This window comes from Hesperophylax consimilis, chromosome 23, assembly GCF_061612785.1.
Source record: "Hesperophylax consimilis isolate HC1 chromosome 23, BYU_Hcon_1.0, whole genome shotgun sequence".
Lineage (NCBI taxonomy): Eukaryota > Metazoa > Arthropoda > Insecta > Trichoptera > Limnephilidae > Hesperophylax > Hesperophylax consimilis.
In genome coordinates, this window is record NC_142858.1 from 21,759,381 (window position 1) to 21,777,354 (window position 17,974).

The 17,974-nt window shown below is 40.6% G+C and overlaps 1 protein-coding gene across 1 annotated transcript in view; it reads left to right on the forward strand.

Moving 5' to 3' along the window:
- Positions 1 to 17,974, forward strand: part of Trhn (tryptophan hydroxylase) — a 50,764-nt gene that overhangs the window by 19,222 nt on the left and 13,568 nt on the right. Inside the window, exons 4-7 of the mRNA XM_089645956.1 lie at positions 1,223 to 1,388; positions 4,329 to 4,379; positions 8,799 to 8,916; positions 9,954 to 10,117. Coding sequence (XP_089502082.1) covers positions 1,223 to 1,388; positions 4,329 to 4,379; positions 8,799 to 8,916; positions 9,954 to 10,117 — 499 coding nt within the window. The remainder of the gene's footprint in view (positions 1 to 1,222; positions 1,389 to 4,328; positions 4,380 to 8,798; positions 8,917 to 9,953; positions 10,118 to 17,974) is intronic.

Here is a 17,974-nt window from a genome sequence, read left to right on the forward strand (position 1 = left end):
TAGCCACATAAAACAAGAAGTAAACAATTACAATTATTAAACTCTTTACGTTATTATCGTGATTAAATTTTCAGTAAGGACGTAATTTCATTTTTATTAGTGAATTTGTAATCAGTAGTAATCGCAAGTCACTAAAAATCGGACAACTTCGATAGTGACGTTCAATACGAACAAGGGATATGGTACCCAGTAGCGTGTTTCTTTTGGTTTCCAAATAAACTTATAAAGTGTATGGTATGATGTGATATTTTTTATATAACAAAATAGGTCGATACGTCATGTCCGAGGGTGTATCAGGTTAGAGATTATTCTGGGTTGATTCTTTTGTATATTCATAAGTGTTAAGAATCAACCCAGAATAATCTCTAACCTGATTATTCTGGGTTGATTCTGATGAAGAAAAAGTACATTAAACAATGTAAGGTATATAAATTATTCTTCACTCTGTTAATATTTATTTGAAAATTGTTTATATTCGCATAAATTTACATTTTTTTTAGTTATTTCAATTCGTTCAGTTGTCTATAAAACAAAGATGGTGTTTTTTTTTGTTAATACTTATATATTTATTTTTTCGTAGAAAAAAATCAATTTTCTTTGTTTGAAAATTTCATTTTTGTAGCTCTGCTATTTTTGAATTTATAGTTACATTTTTTTAAGGATATATTTATTACTATTTCTATTTTTGATACTGACTATGTGTGGTAAAATATTTAAATCATTAACAAATTTAAACCATTTTCCACTTATTTTTTTTTACCGTTACCGGTTTAAGTATTTTATCTACGGATACATACTGGTAGAATATTCCTTAAACTAATAATAATTTAATTCACGAAAGGTATTTCCTAAAGTAATAGTAAAATAATCCATAAAATTAAGGTAAATCTGCCTGCTGGTAATAACCAAATAACTGAAGAGACTTTATTTATTTATTTACTATTTAGAGATTGTACTAGTGTGAAGGTGTATATTCTAATTATTCTGTGGTTAACTTTTATCTTTGAATACGAAGCTTGGTGTTTTCTTTTTCTAATAATATTTAGTTGATATTATTTAGAGGGGTCAAAAATAATCTGTTGTTTACTGTATAGTCATTTTTAGGAGTTGAAATTTTATTGTCAAATCTCTTCGCAAAATGATTTAATGTGCGTCTCACTCTCTTCCTTCAATGGTATGTTTTGTCATGGATCCGTAAATTGGCGTATTTGGTTCCACTCAGACTTCGACGAGATGCCGTGGTTCCCGCGCAAGATCAACGATCTGGACCGCGCTCAGAACGTGCTGATGTACGGCGCAGATCTGGATGCCGACCACCCCGGCTTCAAGGATCCCGTCTACCGCCGCCGCCGCAACCAGTTCGTGGCCATTGCAAATAACTACAAGTGGTAAGCACTGACTGACTAACAAGCCTTTTCCCGAAGCATTGGGCAGAGGGGATAGTCCACCACACAACTCTGTCACACGGAGAAAAATTATTATATCTAATTAATCCCGTTTTTAATTGGGTTACGAATAATTTGTAAAGATTCTTAATAATTTAGCAACACTGAATTTTCTCCGTGTATCCCCTCATTTTAGCTTTATATTTATGCTCTTCTGTTATTCTGACTCTTGATATGTCCCGAAAATTATTGTATATATGTATTTTATTTTTATTAATATAAACTTTTGTACTTAAATTCAGGTTTTACTATTGGTTATTTTATACATCTTAATAAAAGAAACATTTGCTTGTGGATGGAAGAGGACTGCATAATATATGTTTGCTAAAAAATAACAGATTGACAATATTTTAGTTCAGTATGATAGATGCAATATTACAAAGTTGGACTGTTATTGTCTAACAAAATTAAGATAAAATGTGGGAATTAAGAAACACTCTTATGTTTGCATTAATTTTCTATTCAAACATTTCTCATGTATCGAAAGTTATACGATTGTATGATGTTGTATTATGCGAAATGCAAGTACCTATCTATCTACGAATTGCTAGATAGTACCAACGCTGATCGCAGTTGTTTTCTGTCATGGAGCGAGATTGCTCCTCTATCAAAAAGCGCTTTAGTGTTATATTTAATGTTTAATATTTCTGTATGACAAGGGGATTATGGTATGCCAATAATTGACCTATAGCTTGTCGTGTTCGAGGACTATTTTCACTGTAAGTTGTTGAATAACATTGCGGCATTGCAGTTATGGATTAAGCCTGCCCGTACCTATCACCACATGACCCAAGAAATGGCTTCAGAATATTATGATACAGATAGATAGATAAGCTTCCTATGTGGTGGCGGAGAAGCGCTCTGAAAAAGTGCAATCGTCCCTCCAGGACTACAATTCCGTAGCGCTGCAGTATCTCGGTAGGCTGAAAAGTTTGCGAAAATTATTGTATTTATATATTTTATTTTTATGAATATAAACTTTTATACTTAAATTCAGGTTTTACTATTGGTTATTAATTATATATCTTAATATTAGAAGCATTTGCTTGTGGATGGAAAGGACTGCATATTTTTATACATCTTAATATTAGAAGCATTTGCTTGTGGATGGAAGAGGAATGCATATTTTTATATATTTTAAATATTAGTTATAATATAACTAATATTTAAACTGCATATTTTTAATATTAATATTGTTCGCCCCCATCTTGAATATGCTTGTGTTATTTGTCTCCTTTTTATGCTGTCCACATTCGACGCATTGAATCTGTTCAACATCGTTTCAAGAGGGATTGCTAGGAGGCTAGGTTTAGAAAAAGGCAAATACTCATATGATGAAATTGAACTAACTCTAAACCTCTCTCCTTTGGAAGTCCGTCGGGAAAGAAATGACCTCATTTGCTTCCTCAAAATTATAAATGGTATTAATTATTATTTTTTTGATAAATTAATGTTTTTAAAGACAAGATTTTATTTATGCATAGCACAAAGGATAACAATTATTTTTATAAGCAATAATTGTTTGCCTGAAACACTCATCCACATTGAAAAAATCTCCTGATAAAAAATACATGACGCCAACGGGACACGAACCCGTGTCCATTCGATTTCCGGTCGAAAGCTCTGACCACTGAGCTATGGGGGCTTATTTCTTACCCGAGAAAATATTCAATATATGCTAGTGTTTCATTCAACAATTACTGCTTTTTACATTTTTTCACCTGAGAAAAAAAAGTCAAAGTTCAAAGTCCCGTTGGCGTCATGTATTTTTTATCAGGAGATTTTTTCAATGTGGATGAGTGTTTCAGGCGAACAATTATTGCTTATAAAAATAATAAATGGTATTATTGATTCACCTACTCTACTGCAACTCATTCCCTTCAATATCCCCTCGCAAAGACTCAGAAATAATGAACTGCTCTTCCTCAACCATCATTCGACAAATTATGGATATTATTCACCATTGTCCAGAATGTGTAGACTGGTCAACTCAAGTCAAAACCTTAACTTTTTGGGATAAGTCTGAATGATTTTTGCCAGTCGCTAAACAAGTGACGGAATATTATAAGTGTCCTGTGTTCCTGACCCACGGCGTATTCTTGACTTGATTCCACTTGTCACTTTATTTTCTTATATTATATCTGCCTTATGTCTTTGCTTTCATATACCTTTGTCTACTCCTGTATTTTTCATTTTACTTTATTCGTGTTATTATTTTGTAATTTGGACGATGTCCGTTAATAAATAAATAAATAAATTAGAAGCATTTGCTTGTGGATGGAAGAGGAATGCATATTTTTATACATCTTAATATAAGAAACATTTGCTTGTGGACGGAAGAATACTGCATATTTTTGCTAAAAAATAACAGTTTGACAATATTTTAGTTCAGTATGACAGATGCAATATTACAAAGTTAGACTTTTTATTATCTAACAAAATTAAGATAAAATGTGGAAATTAAGAAACACTCTTATGTTTGCATTATTTTTTTATTCAAATGTTGCTCATGTATCGAAAGTTGTATGACCGCTTCGCACACGTTATCGATGTATTGAAAGTGAAATTTGTATGATCGCATTATTTTAAAAATTTTACCAATTTAAAAGCTCCATGGTCGTATAAAAGAGTAATTAAAAAATTAATAAACTTTACCCCTAGTACTTCGGGTTGTGGACCCATCACTTTAAAAAGGGGACACCAGGAGTGTATATCCTGGACTACTTCAGCGGCCTGCGTCATCCCTCTTTGTCGTTGCAAAGCTTCTTGAATTGCTTTCCCAATATTTCCTGGAGTGGCCCACTGGACGTCTTATTGTCTTTCGTTATGTTATGAGTTATAGTACATTCTTAAAATATTAATGATCATTATATTATATTTCAGCGGCCAACCAATCCCAAAGGTGCAGTATACCGAAGAAGAAATTAAAACATGGTAAGTAAGTTTGATTGAGAATAATCTAATGAGGTTTTTATAAGTCGGGTACCGCTGTGAGAATTCACCACAGCCAGTCCGACGTTTCCTGTCAATCGTACACTCAATATATTTCATTCAATTTGGGAGGCAGGTACGGGTACCGCCGCCCCAGGAACCGCCAATTTATTGGATAACCAACACCCCTGCAATGGGTCACCCCAAGTGGTTTGCTACCTTTGGTGACTTAGCAGGGGTGCCCGGGTTGATGGGGTGAGGTTTATCTATGTCTTGGCTGCGGATGCTTTTACCCGCCGACTGCGTGGTTCCTACCCACCCTCATACGTTCTTCCTTTCAAGAAATTTCTCTCCTTCCTTTACCTAAAAATATCCCCACACAGCATCCCCAAAGATGACATAGGCCATGAGGGATTTTTTCCCCTTCTGTGCCTCCTGTGTGGAGCTAATGTAAAAAAATCTTCATAATGGCTGAATAAAAGGTACTTACATCCTAACAGGATTGACCGGACACGGAACACACAAACAAATGTACAGACAGTCGAAATGTTAGTCAATTAATCAGTCACTTATATTCACTTCTGTTTCAATCAAAGCTACGCGGTGACAAGTTTAGTATGATTCGACAGAAAAAATTAGTTTAGGCGAAGACCAATGAATTAACCGAAAGCAAAATCAACTTAAATATTATTATGAGTACACTCCACAGTGTTACAACTCCCCCGCGTAGGTAACTCGATTTGTCTGACTTCGAATACGAAGGCCAAATTGAGTTATGAATGCAATGGAAATTCAAGACATCTTGATGAGGCTACAGAACTAACTTAACCAAAATACTTTATATTCGGTAATATCAGACAGAATCTGAAATTTCTTACTATTGAATGAAAAAATATTAATATACATTCCTAATAATATGACAATTTTTTATGGCTCGTTTTGGTGAGACACTTACAATTCTAGTAAATATCTTCAAACTACAATATATAATATAATGGCAATACCATAATTTGTACATAAAAGTATTGCCATAATCATATTCATAGACGGCATCCGTTGTTGAGGGGTAAGGTTCTCGTCTAACAATCTGGAGATTGCAGGTTCAAAAAGTTGTGGTATTTCACAATGTATTGATTTAAAATAATATATAATAAATTTACGGACCTTTTCGGATCTCAGTATCGCCCTGGTGTGAGACCATCATTCAGAATTGAAACGTTGCTTTGACTAGCTTTAATAGTGTTTAGTTACTAGATCTGATTAGCCAGATACTTCGTTACCTTCCTTTCCCATCTCCTTCCACTCCCCTCTACCTTCAGCCTCACAATATATCCAAATAGGGGTTGCATTAGTCTCACTGGCTCCAGATGGTTGGAAGCGGTTGGGACACATTATATATAATTCAATATAAATTAGTAATTTCAAAAATTTCAAATTTCATTGCTCGTAACATCTTGCCTGTGCATGCCTTCAGATATTGATTCAAAATAAATTAGAGCATGAACACAACACCTTCCCATGTTCCAAAATATAGCAATTTAAAGAGATTTTTAATAACAAATTATTATACGCAATAAAAAAAATGAAAAAAAAATATATATACACGGTGTCCGGAAACTCGTAGTACAAGCGGGAAACTGGAGAATCTACACCACATGGGGAACCCAAATAAACATAAAGTTTTTTGATTTGAGCATTTTCACAAAAAAAAAAAAAACAAAAAAAAATATTTTTCGGCTATTTTAGGGTTAAAGTTTTTTCTGGTGTTTAGGGTTGAACAACAGATGTTTTAACCCTGCAGAGCAGAAATATTTTATGATTACACCGGATTAAATGAAGGGTGATTTCAAAATAATGCTTCAAATCCGAGTTTCTTCATTTGTTTTACTTTCAAATAGTTTTAATTAGTTGGGTACTTTGATCTTCAGTAATAATTTATAAGAATTTGACTAAAAAAAAAAAATCAACTTCTAACTCGATTTACTCGATAACGAAAGCTCAAATCAAAAAAATATATACTACAAAATCGACTCCAAATGTGATGTAGATTCACCAGTTTCCCGCTTGTACTACGAGTTTCCGGACACCCTGTATATATATATATATATATATATATATATTTTAAATATTTTTTCTTTTTAAAAAACATTAATATCGTTATGTTTTTTGCATTATTATTGTCTTTTGTTTTCGTTTATTTTGTATGTATTATCTTAAAATATTTTTTATAATTACTTTATATATATATTATATGTATAATATGGAGCTCGTGGGATTGCACCACCCTCCCCGAGATCTGGAATAAAAAAAAAAAAAAAAATAAAATAAAATAAAAAATATTATTAGCCGGAAACAAAAATATAATGAAAAAAAAATCTAGAAATAATAAATGCGCTGACGGGAATTGAACACGCATTCTTTTCCAAGTATTTTTTTCAATTTATATTTGTGTTTCAGGTTAATTGATAAAAAAATGATAAACACCTAACTTTTAAACAGCATATTCAAGATATTAAAGATAAAATCACCCCCTTAATTAGCGTATTTAGCCGGATATCATATCTATAATGTGTCTATATTCTAGCCTCGTACACTCACATTTAAACTACTTGATTGAAATCTGGGGAAATGCATGTGAAACATATATAAATGAACTGCAAGTAACACAAAACAAAGTAATCAAAAAGCTATTTCATTTCAAACCTAGAACATCAACAAAAAAATTATACTTGGAAACAAAACTATTAAAATCAAGAAAATTATATGAATATAATATATGTCTCCTTATTTACAAAATAAATAATAAACTCATACATACAAATACAGAATTCATTAAAACGTCCCAAGTACACACACACTTTACACGGCAACACGATAAAATACATTTAAACACCATACATACTCATTATGGTAAGTAATTCATTGCTTACGAGGGGAGCAACATATATAATTGCCTCCCAGACGAAATAAAAAATAAAAAAATGTAGGTACATAAAAAAAAATTGTTCCGTTTTATGCTCAATCAACAAAACAATGAAAGTGAATAATATCGTTGTGTAATATACAGAGATGTGCTTTATTTCAAATAAATCCATTTCAAATAGAAATGCAAAATGCAAAATAGGTATTTTCCATTTTGCATTTTAAATGCTTTTCTAAAAACCATTTTGCATTTTGCATTTTAAATGGTTTTCTCAATGCATTTTCCATTTTAAATGCTTTTTTGCAACATTCTTCCTACTATCTCCACTCATCTTTTTTTCATAAGCCCCAAATATCAGTCGGTCCTCAACCTCGCTATGAGAGATAATTTACATTTGTCAAGTTGCTCCCTGGTAGGAGCCCTGGCAAATGAGTGATACCATTACAAAAAATACTGAACATTGGGCCATGACGCTGTAATATTAAATGTTACATAGTTTCTAGGTTTTTACGTTGGCAACATTAGTCCCGCGCAAATTTTTTGTGGTTTCATAATCTGTAGTCGTGGTGTTTTTGGATTTACCATCATGTAATATGTTTGTTCTACATTGATGTCCATTATTAAATGACAAAATTGTTTAAAAATCCTATAATTATTTTAATTGTTTGACCTGAGAAACCATTTTGCATTTTGAAAATAGGTATTTTGCATTTGAAATGCTTTTCTAAAAAGCATTTTGCAGTTTGCATTTTCAAATGGAAAAGTTTTGACCCATTTCCATTTTGCATTTCAAATGGTTTTGGGTACCCATTTTGCACATCTCTGGTAATATATTTATGTGTAATGTATTTGTTATTTCAAGTTAAATAAGTGAAAAATGTAATTTTCTTTTATCTAGAATAAAAAAAATAAATAAAAAATATTTGGTCAGAAAAACAACTATAAATTGAAAAAAAAATCTTTTAATAATAAATGCCGCCGACAGGAATTGCACCCTCAATTTTTTTTTCAGTTAATATTTATGTTTCAGGCTAATCATTATTGCTTATTATAATTTGTTATCCTTTGTGCTTTGCATAAAAACCTTGTCTTGTAAACATAAGTTTATCTTTAAATAAAAAAGTTAAGATTTTTAATAAATTAGCAATAACTTAAATCAGTAAGTTTTATCCGTGTACGTTCAGAATTTACGATTGCTGTTTTATGTACCTGCCTGAATATAATATATAGTTTTTTTTTCCAAAAGAAGCAAGCACATTGAGACATGACCTTTTAAATAAATGTAACTAAAATACTTGGTTTTTAATACACATATAAATATGTGTATATTTGTGTACTTCTGTATTTGATAGCATTTTTTATAACAGTCCTGATGATGGTACGGATGTACCGAAACCGGTAGACAAAAAAAGTGTATCAATTAAGTGAGTTAAAACCAAGTGTTTTCGTATAATTTATTAATGTTAATTACTCTTGAATTCCTTATTATGCTCACTTAGGGGGGTCATCTTCCGCGAGCTGCAGCGGCTGTACGCAATGCACGCCTGCCCAGAGTACCTGGAGAACTGGCCCCAGCTGGTCAAATACTGCGGCTACCGAGAGGACCACCTCCCACAGGTCAGACAAACAAACAAACCTTTATTTCAAATGCATTTTCTTCAATGGAAAACTGCTCATAGTTTCGTTGTAACCATTCCCGCTTTCTTTCTCATAAACGGACGTTTAAAATGATGCAACTGTATAGCAGGGTGTTAAGGGATGTACTTGACCTACTTTAACCAGCGATTCCTGATATTATTTGGAACAAAACTCAAAGTAAGACAAGCACTGGTCACTCAGCCCAGTAACCGAACAACTAACCTAACCTAACCTAACTGTCCAATACGTACTGATTTATTAATGATTTATTAAAAACTGTAGACTAAATCCACGCAACCGCCCGATATAGATAACTATTTATGATGTTTCGAATTTCTTACCGATATTGCTTCGTTATCGATACTGTTATGCTTATCCCTCTGTGCTTATCTTCTTCCCCTGTCCATTGTAGACACGATCTCTCCTCGTGCAGAGTTTTGTTCTGTTTTCCGCCAAGACTTCACCCCCATGAACCTGGGCACTCCTACTAAGGCACCAAACGTAGCGAACCACTTTGGGTGACTGTGGTGCGGTGTTGGTTATCCAATAAATGGCGATACCTATACCCGTCTCCTAAATTATTATAATTTATCTTACTTTTTAAATTGATTTTCATTTTCGGAATAATTGTGTTACGAGTTATTTCAATAAAAAGCGAACATTCATTGCAATTTTTAAAAAGTAGTTTATTGATATAAAAAAAAACACAGTAAAACTTTAATTTAAATCATGTCATAATTAAAATTAAAATACATAAATAAGTTTTTTTTTAAGCTTTCCAAAAGGAAAATATGCCTTTTGCCAGTAAACATATGTTTGAAAATCAAAAGCATTTGTTTGAAAGCAATGTACCTCAACAAGTTATAGAGGTAACCAAAGATTTTCATTTTTAAACAGATCGTTTACCGAGGGAAACTTTTAGCGGAAAATGCACAAGTTGCTCTAATCATGTAAAAATGCCAAAAAATGACCATTGCATCATTAACAGTCTCTACGTATTATTTGAAATGTTGCAGCTCGAAGACGTGAGCGCTTTCCTCAAGCGAAAGACAGGATTCCAGATAAGGCCTGTGGCGGGCTACTTGTCTCCGAGGGACTTCCTCTCCGGACTGGCTTTCCGCGTGTTCCACTGCACGCAGTACATCCGCCACTCTTCCGACCCGTTCTACACCCCTGAGCCGTGAGTTTTAGCTTTACCTCGACTAATTAAGTAACTAACCACCAAGCCATTTCGGACGGACCGCCAAACAACTCGGTCTTGGCGCACACTCGTTGCCTCTTTCAAATTCATTCATAGTATCATATATACTGTAACGGACGTAGTTGACCATATTATTTAATTTCATAAAAATTGTTTACTTTTATAAAATGTCCCTACTCCACGCCACTGGCAAAATCACCACTCCCCGCCACTGGTCATTTTGTCCAGTTTTCGGCCCAAGCATTTTTTTTTTTTTTTTTTTTTTCATTTTCTAGATTCTTATATTCCATGAAGTGGTGAATCATTTAAATTTACTGAATTTAAAGTTAATGTTCTTTATACAAATAGAACGGCGTCATATGCGCCTCACAATTTTTACCTCATATGGGTTTATTCAAATATTACCTGGCTTTTATAGACTTAGAGGCCTTGTATTGTATAGACTTAGGGGGCGCCACGTAGGCCGACGCTGGGCCTATCGGGGGGCGCGTGGGGGCAGGACTGGGTCCTGCTGCCCAAGAGGGGCCTGCTGCGGGCTCCGTCATCTCCGTTTCATCGGGCGTGGTGGCAGTCGTGGTGGTGGATGGTCTCCGGGTCCTTGGGTCCTCGGGGCGGGGCTGTGGTGCGGGGACCGTATAGCGCACGGTCCCGGTCTTAGTGCGATGCGCAATTTGGCGAGCGCCGGGCGGTACCACGACCGGGGAGTCCTCGTGGTCAATGGGGAGCATCCGGGTCGGGAACATGGTCATCTGTGTCGAGCGGTGACTCCTCTTAAAAAGGGAGCACGTCTCAGGTGCTTGCGGGCGGTTTGTGGGGGCCAGCGTGGATCTTCGTAGGTTGAGTGTTTTGCGTGAAAGATTGCCTTGATAAAGGCAGTTGGGTGGGCGCGAGCGCCTGTTCAGTGGGCCGGCGGGATTCCTCCGGCCGGCAAAAGTAGCGGGGCCTGGCTGAGTGCACAAGCCAGACAAAAACGCTTGTGTGGTTGTGTCACAAACCACAAAAACCTCCTATCTCTCCTCAATCTCTCTATCTATCCTATCTTTCGGCCCAAGCGGCTTGAAAACTTTGACTCCGAATGGCTTCGATACCACATCGCCGGCTTACCTGCCGCGTGGATCAATGTCCAGCATTTTTTCTATGTAAATTTTACATAGAAAAATCAATTTTTAAACATTGCAAATATGTATATTTTACTTGTTCATCCCCTCGGCGGTAGTCAAATAAACACTATTTTCGATATACTACCGCTGAGGAGATATTAAAAAAGCTGTTTTTCACCCATATGTAAACCCATTTTTGAACAATATTTTTTACCTTTTTTGCGTGTACAAAAATCCAGGAACCTCGTAGCATAGTGAATCTTATCTCTTTCTGAGCGCTATGTTACGGGGGACCTCGGAAAAATACTAACTTAACATGTTTTACAAATTTGATCGCTTGAGATCATTTTTACACATTTATTTTACAAACATTTCTTATTTTTTGTCGTATCTTGGCAAACAAAAAATCTAGTTGTCAAGATACACATTCTCATAACTACTATGCTTTTAAACTATGTAATTGTCATTCATGTAAGCGTTCAAAATCTTTTCTAACTCGCAAATTTAAGCGACCACTATCACCATTGCTGCCGACAAAATGAATATGCAACAGTTTGTCGGAGGCTATAAACTCATTGTTGGCGCGGGTACAACCCCCCACCACTTTTGGGCTCCTAGCCCAATGTCGGGCGCGAGTCAGGCTAATTAAATATAAGCAGCCACATAATTCAAAATAAATCAGTTCATCTTTACCACCAAAACCAAGCGTTTTATTTATCAACAAGTGACTCCTGCTCAACATCTGCCTCACCTCGCCGAGTCTTCTGCTCCAAGATCTTCTGGTGTTACCTCTTCGAGACCAGCCGGCCCTCCTTTGGAAAACCGCCAACACCAGAAGCGAGCAGAGACGAAAGCACACCCAGTGCCCACCATTCACCAAGCCTGGGTGCGGGAGGCAGATTTCATCACCAATATCAACTACAATCATCATCATCGGCCGTAAAGGAGCATCTCATCGGTTGAAGACACGGTTTGGACCCGGCGCCTAAATCTACAGTCTTGTGCGGACTCCCGTCCAGTACAAGTGGTCCTTCGAGCCGGATTCTCACACGCCTTCAACCAGGATGTCTCCAACTTTACGGTCGAGCCGGATCCAAGACGATGGATCCTCAACACCATCTGCAGATGCCCTGGACGCTGGGTCTCAGGCCACGGCTGCGGTTCACGTCACGACTGACGTAACCCCCATGCCCACGCCCAGCACTACTCCTGACATGGCACCACCTGCACATCATGACTCACCGCCCTCCACATCTCAAGAGGATGCGATGGAGTCATTGCGACAACAGCTTCGCAGTCAAACCGAGCACATTGAGAGACTTAAAGCAGCTCTTCAATCAGCTCCAACAGCAGCAGCCCCTGCCCCTCCTGGACCTTCGAAGCTCCTGGAGAGGTCACCACCATCATGGACGCAGCCCGGCCAATCGAGCCCGGTGCCTCTGGTGGACCAGAGGTACGAGGAACCAGCAGCAGCAGTGCCTGCCCGATCTGGACCCGTACTCCTGGAAGGGTATCCTGCCCAAGGAGGACCCTGGCGCTTCCAAGGGTACAGCCCTGGATGGGTGCAGCCCGGCCAACCGAGCCCGGTGCCTCTGGTGGACCAGAGGTACTCAGCAGCGGCGCAGCCAAGGCCAGCCGGTCCCCCGCCCTCGTCACCCTGGCCCAATGCAGGGTGGCCAAACATGATGCAGCCTGGACCCTCTGGCCCCGTACCGCCCACCCCTCTGATAGAACAGAGGCAAGCCGTACCTGAAGTGCCAGCCGGACCTGTACCTCTGGTGGACCAGAGGTACGCATCACGAGCGCAGCAAGAGCCAGCAGGCCCTGCGCAACCAGCACCCTGGACCATTCAGGGATGCCCAGTACTGGTGCAGCCTGGACCTCATGGCCCTGTGCTGCCCGTACCTCTGCCCCACCCGGGGTACCCAGCGCCGACGCCAGGATCACCTGCCGGACTGCTGGAGCAGTGGGACGTGCCATGGACACAGCCTGGACCACCTGGACCCTCTGGACCATCTGGACCATCTGGACATGTGCCGCCCGTACCACTGCGCGAACAGGAGTATGGCGTGCCGGCACGGCCAGATGGCCCGCCCACAGCCAGTACCAGCTCCATGCCGAGATTCCCGCCCCAACCTACGGCGGATGAGACGGCCCAACATACCAGAGCCTGGGTTCAGCATGATGGCAGTCCCATGGCTCAGCTGGCCTCCGCCCTGACAGAAGCCATCAGAGCTTCAAGGGCTCAGGACAGCCCCCGTCCCACAATCGAGGACGATCCACGAATGGCGGCCCTTATTGCCAGACAATCTATGGCCAAGGACCTGCCTCCATTCTCTGGAGATCCACTGGAGTGGCCCACCTGGAGGGCTCAGTTCAACCAGTCTACCTCCACATGTCGGATGACCTCCAGCGAAAACTTGATCCGCCTACAGCGGGCCCTCAAGGGGAAAGCCCGAGAAGCCGTCGGCCCCCTTCTGATGGACCCTGCCTAGGTTCCGGAGATCCTGGCAGTCCTGGAGCAGAGATTTGGAGGGACTACCTCACTCGCTGCCCTGATGCTGGACAAAGTGAAGAAGCTGCCCCACCTCACAATTGAGGCCTCTCTGGAGGACATCGCAGACTTCTCTGGCACAGTTCAAAACCTGGTGGCATCACTCCGCTCCCTCAACAATGATGGCTATCTGACGAATCCAGCGCTGCTCAGTGACATCGCGGGGAAGATGCCGCCCACCTTGCGGTTGGCGTGGCTGATGGAAGTGCGGCACTACGAGGCCTCCGCTACCATCTACCAGTTTGCCGCCTTCCTGAAAACCGTCGCGAACGCCATCCCAAAGTCCGGTTTGGTTGACCCCGCGAGGTCCCGCCCACGCCGTGAACATTCGTTCTCAATAACGGAACAGTTTTCGCGAAAAAACAGTGCTCAAAATCGTGAAACATGTGACGAAAACCGTTTAGAGAACACGTCTGCCGCGTCAGAACAGTTTTGGCGAAAAAACGGTGCTAAAAAACGTGATACCTGTGAAAGTTTCATCAATATGTCTGCCGCGTCAGAAAAGTTTTCGCGAAAAAACAATTCGAACAAAAGTGACACTTGTGACAACAGTTTAAACACGTCTGCCGCGTCAGAACGGTTTTTATCGCGGGAAAACAATGTTTACAACAACAATTCTAGTGAAAAACAACAGTTCGCGCAAAATAATCGAAAGCCCCAAAATTTGTCTGGTAATAATCGAATGCCCCAAATTTTGTCTGGTAATAATCGAGAAAATAATCGAAGCGGGGAAAAAGTGCAAAACAGTTACAATGAAGTTCGCGAGTTCGACAACCGCGCCGGGTGTGTCGAGTGTGGTGAAAATGGCCACCAACTTTGCGAATGTCGCACTTTCGCCGCGAAAGACTTAAAATATCGTTTTGAAACAGTGAACGACGCCGGTTTGTGCCGATTGTGCCTCAATGGCAAACATTATACAAAACAGTGCAAAGTTAGTGAATGGTGCGGCGTGGGGGAGTGCAGATCCCCCCACCACCGACTTCTTCACAACTATAATAACAATCGTGATAATGACATTACTGTGGCAGATGTTCACAATATGTGACGCCACACCGAAAGTGCCGTGTTAAAAGTGGTGGGAGTCATATTGTCGGGCCCGAAGCGGCAGATTAAAACCTTTGCGCTTCTGGACGAGGGCTCAACAGTCACCCTTATTGACGCCACCACAGCACAAAAACTCGGCACAACCGGACCTACCCGTGAGCTACGACTACACGGAGCAAAAAACATGTGCTCAACAGACTTGACGTCCCGCCGCGTGCCAATCACTCTACGCGGCGCCGGAATCTCTGATGAGTACATGATCAAAGCAAATACCATCCAGCAGCTCAGCCTTCCTGTCCAGAGGTACCACGGTCGCTACATCACCCCCACACTTCTCATCGGGCAAGACAATGCTAACTTAATTGTCTCGAGGGAAGTGCGCGACGTTCGTGATTCTACGCGAATATTATCACGAACGGCGTTGGGGTGGACCACCCATGGCGGAGGGACCTCTGAACATATGGATGAAGCTACCACATTGGCCATACGAGCCACAATGTCACCCAGGCGCACTGCCGGGAGGCATTATACAGTGCACCATGGACCATCTGGCCCCGTACCGCGAGCACCTCTGATACAGGCGGCCGTACGAGGAGCACCAGCTGGACCTGTGCCAGCATTTTCGCAGAGAAGGCCAGTCGGCCCCGCGAAAGGGTCTCCCAGGCACATTGCCGAGAGACCTCAAACAGTGCAACATGGACCATCTGGACCCGTACCGCGAGCACCTCTGATACAGGCGGCCGTACGAGGAGTACCAGCTGGATCTGTGCCAGCACCTTTGCAGAGAAGACCACCCAGGCACCATGCCCGGTGGCATTCTACCATGCCCCATGGACCATCTGGACCCGTACCGCGAGCACCTCTGATACAGGCGGCCGTACGAGGAGTACCAGCTGGATCTGTGCCAGCATCTTTGCAGAGAAGACCACCCAGGCACCATGCCCGGTGGCATTCTACCACGCCCCATGGACCATCTGGCCCCGTACCGCGAGCACCTCTTATACAGGCGGCCGTACGAGGAGTACCAGCTGGATCTGTGCCTGCAAATGGTACGAGAAAATCAGTCGGCCCCGCGAAAGGGTCTCCCAGGCACATTGAAGTAAGGCGCCAAAACGTTGGCCTTACTTCAACTGTGGCAGACACACTGCCCGACATCAAGAAATTTTCCTCATTTAATCATCTTATTCTAACTACCTGCCGGATACATCGTTCTATTAAAAGGTGTCGTGGAAAAAGCCACGAACAACCTGATAATCATTTAAGAACCGATGAAATCAAGGAAGCAGAGTCCCGATGGGCAAGAAAATGTCAAGAAGAAACATTTTATCGTGATATAAATGCGCTCCAGAAAGGAGATCCACTTCCAAGTGACAGTCGGCTCAAAGCCTTGAGCCCCTTCCTTGGACCTGACGGCCTACTGAGGATGAATTCCAGATTACAAGCCCTCAGTAAAGTGCCTCAAGCAGTGCGGACACCGATCATATTAGATGGTGATCACGCTTATGCACGACTTCTGGTGAGACATCATCACCAGGAAGCCGATCATCCGAATAAGGAGAGAACAATGGCTGAGGTGCGAGACAGCTACCATGTGCTGCGACTGCGAACAAATATTCGCAAGATCGCCCACAACTGCCCCACCTGCAAGATGCGCAGGAGCAAGCCAGCCCCCCCTCTGATGGGGCCCTTGCCGCCATCAAGGCTAGCCCACCATGTTCCTCCATTCACCCCTGCTGCAGACGGCCGAGTGAGGACCGCCCGGATCCAGACGAGCACCGGATTTTACGTCCACCCCAATGTGAAGCTCGCTGTTATCCTGCCGGCCCCGCCTACCGATGCAACATCAACAGTACCACCAGCCCAGCACCATCCCAGAGGGACTGGCCGCCGCGGACTGCGACGTACCAACAAACGTCCTATTTTTTAGTTCAGCATAGCTAAACGGGGGGAGTGTAACGGACGTAGTTGACCATATTATTTAATTTCATAAAAATTGTTTACTTTTATAAAATGTCCCTACTCCACGCCACTGGCAAAATCACCACTCCCCGCCACTGGTCATTTTGTCCAGTTTTCGGCCCAAGCATTTTTTTTTTTTTTTTCATTTTCTAGATTCTTATATTCCATGAAGTGGTGAATCATTTAAATTTACTGAATTTAAAGTTAATGTTCTTTATACAAATAGAACGGCGTCATATGCGCCTCACAATTTTTACCTCATATGGGTTTATTCAAATATTACCTGGCTTTTATAGACTTAGAGGCCTTGTATTTTCTCGGTAGGGAAAAAATTTGTTACCTAAAAACCCTACTAAAATTGCATGTATCATCATCCAGCATCAGCACCAGCGGCGACCTACAGCGGCCATATACTACATACGTGTCTGTTTGTGTTGTGTTGGGAATGGGAGGGAAATTTTGGCTGCGCCCTTTTGTTGGAGTCCTTCCGCATTTGCCGTTGGGAGTAAGGAAAATCGCAGAAAACCTTACCCAGGAAGGAGCGGCCGAACGTCAACTTGAAACGTTTGCGGCCTTCAGTAACATCGGTATATGATGTCCTGCATTTTTGAGATGTGTGTGTGTGTGTCTGTTTTTATGTTAATATATACTTATGGGAAGATAGAAAATAAACATACATATACATACAAATTATAAAATATTATATAAATATATAAATAGATATATAAACATTATATATTTGGGAAGAAGGTCGGGAGTTTAGGAAATACCTACTGCTCGCTATTCGTCCGCGTCTAGTTCTGGTATGTGCCATATGTGGTCATGGTCCATGAGGATGTGTTTTGGTAGTCTATGTGTGTATCTGAATGTCAGGTCGCTCGGAGCATTGTATTGTCCTATGTCTCGTATTAGTTGATTTTTACTAAGTGTGAGTGATTTGTAAAAGCGTTCAGTCAGTCTGTGTGTGAATTCGTATAGAGTTGGAATTTGTTCTCGTTCGTGTAATCTCTTCAAGTTTGTTCTGAGTCTCGTGTTGTATGTGATTTTAATGCAGAGATTTTGAAGTGTCTGTAGATTCTTGTGGTCTGTGTGTGAGATGCTGCTCCATACGGGAATCGCATAAGAGAGTACCGGACGAATGAGCGAGTAGTAGATGAGGAGTTTGGTTTTGGGAAGTAG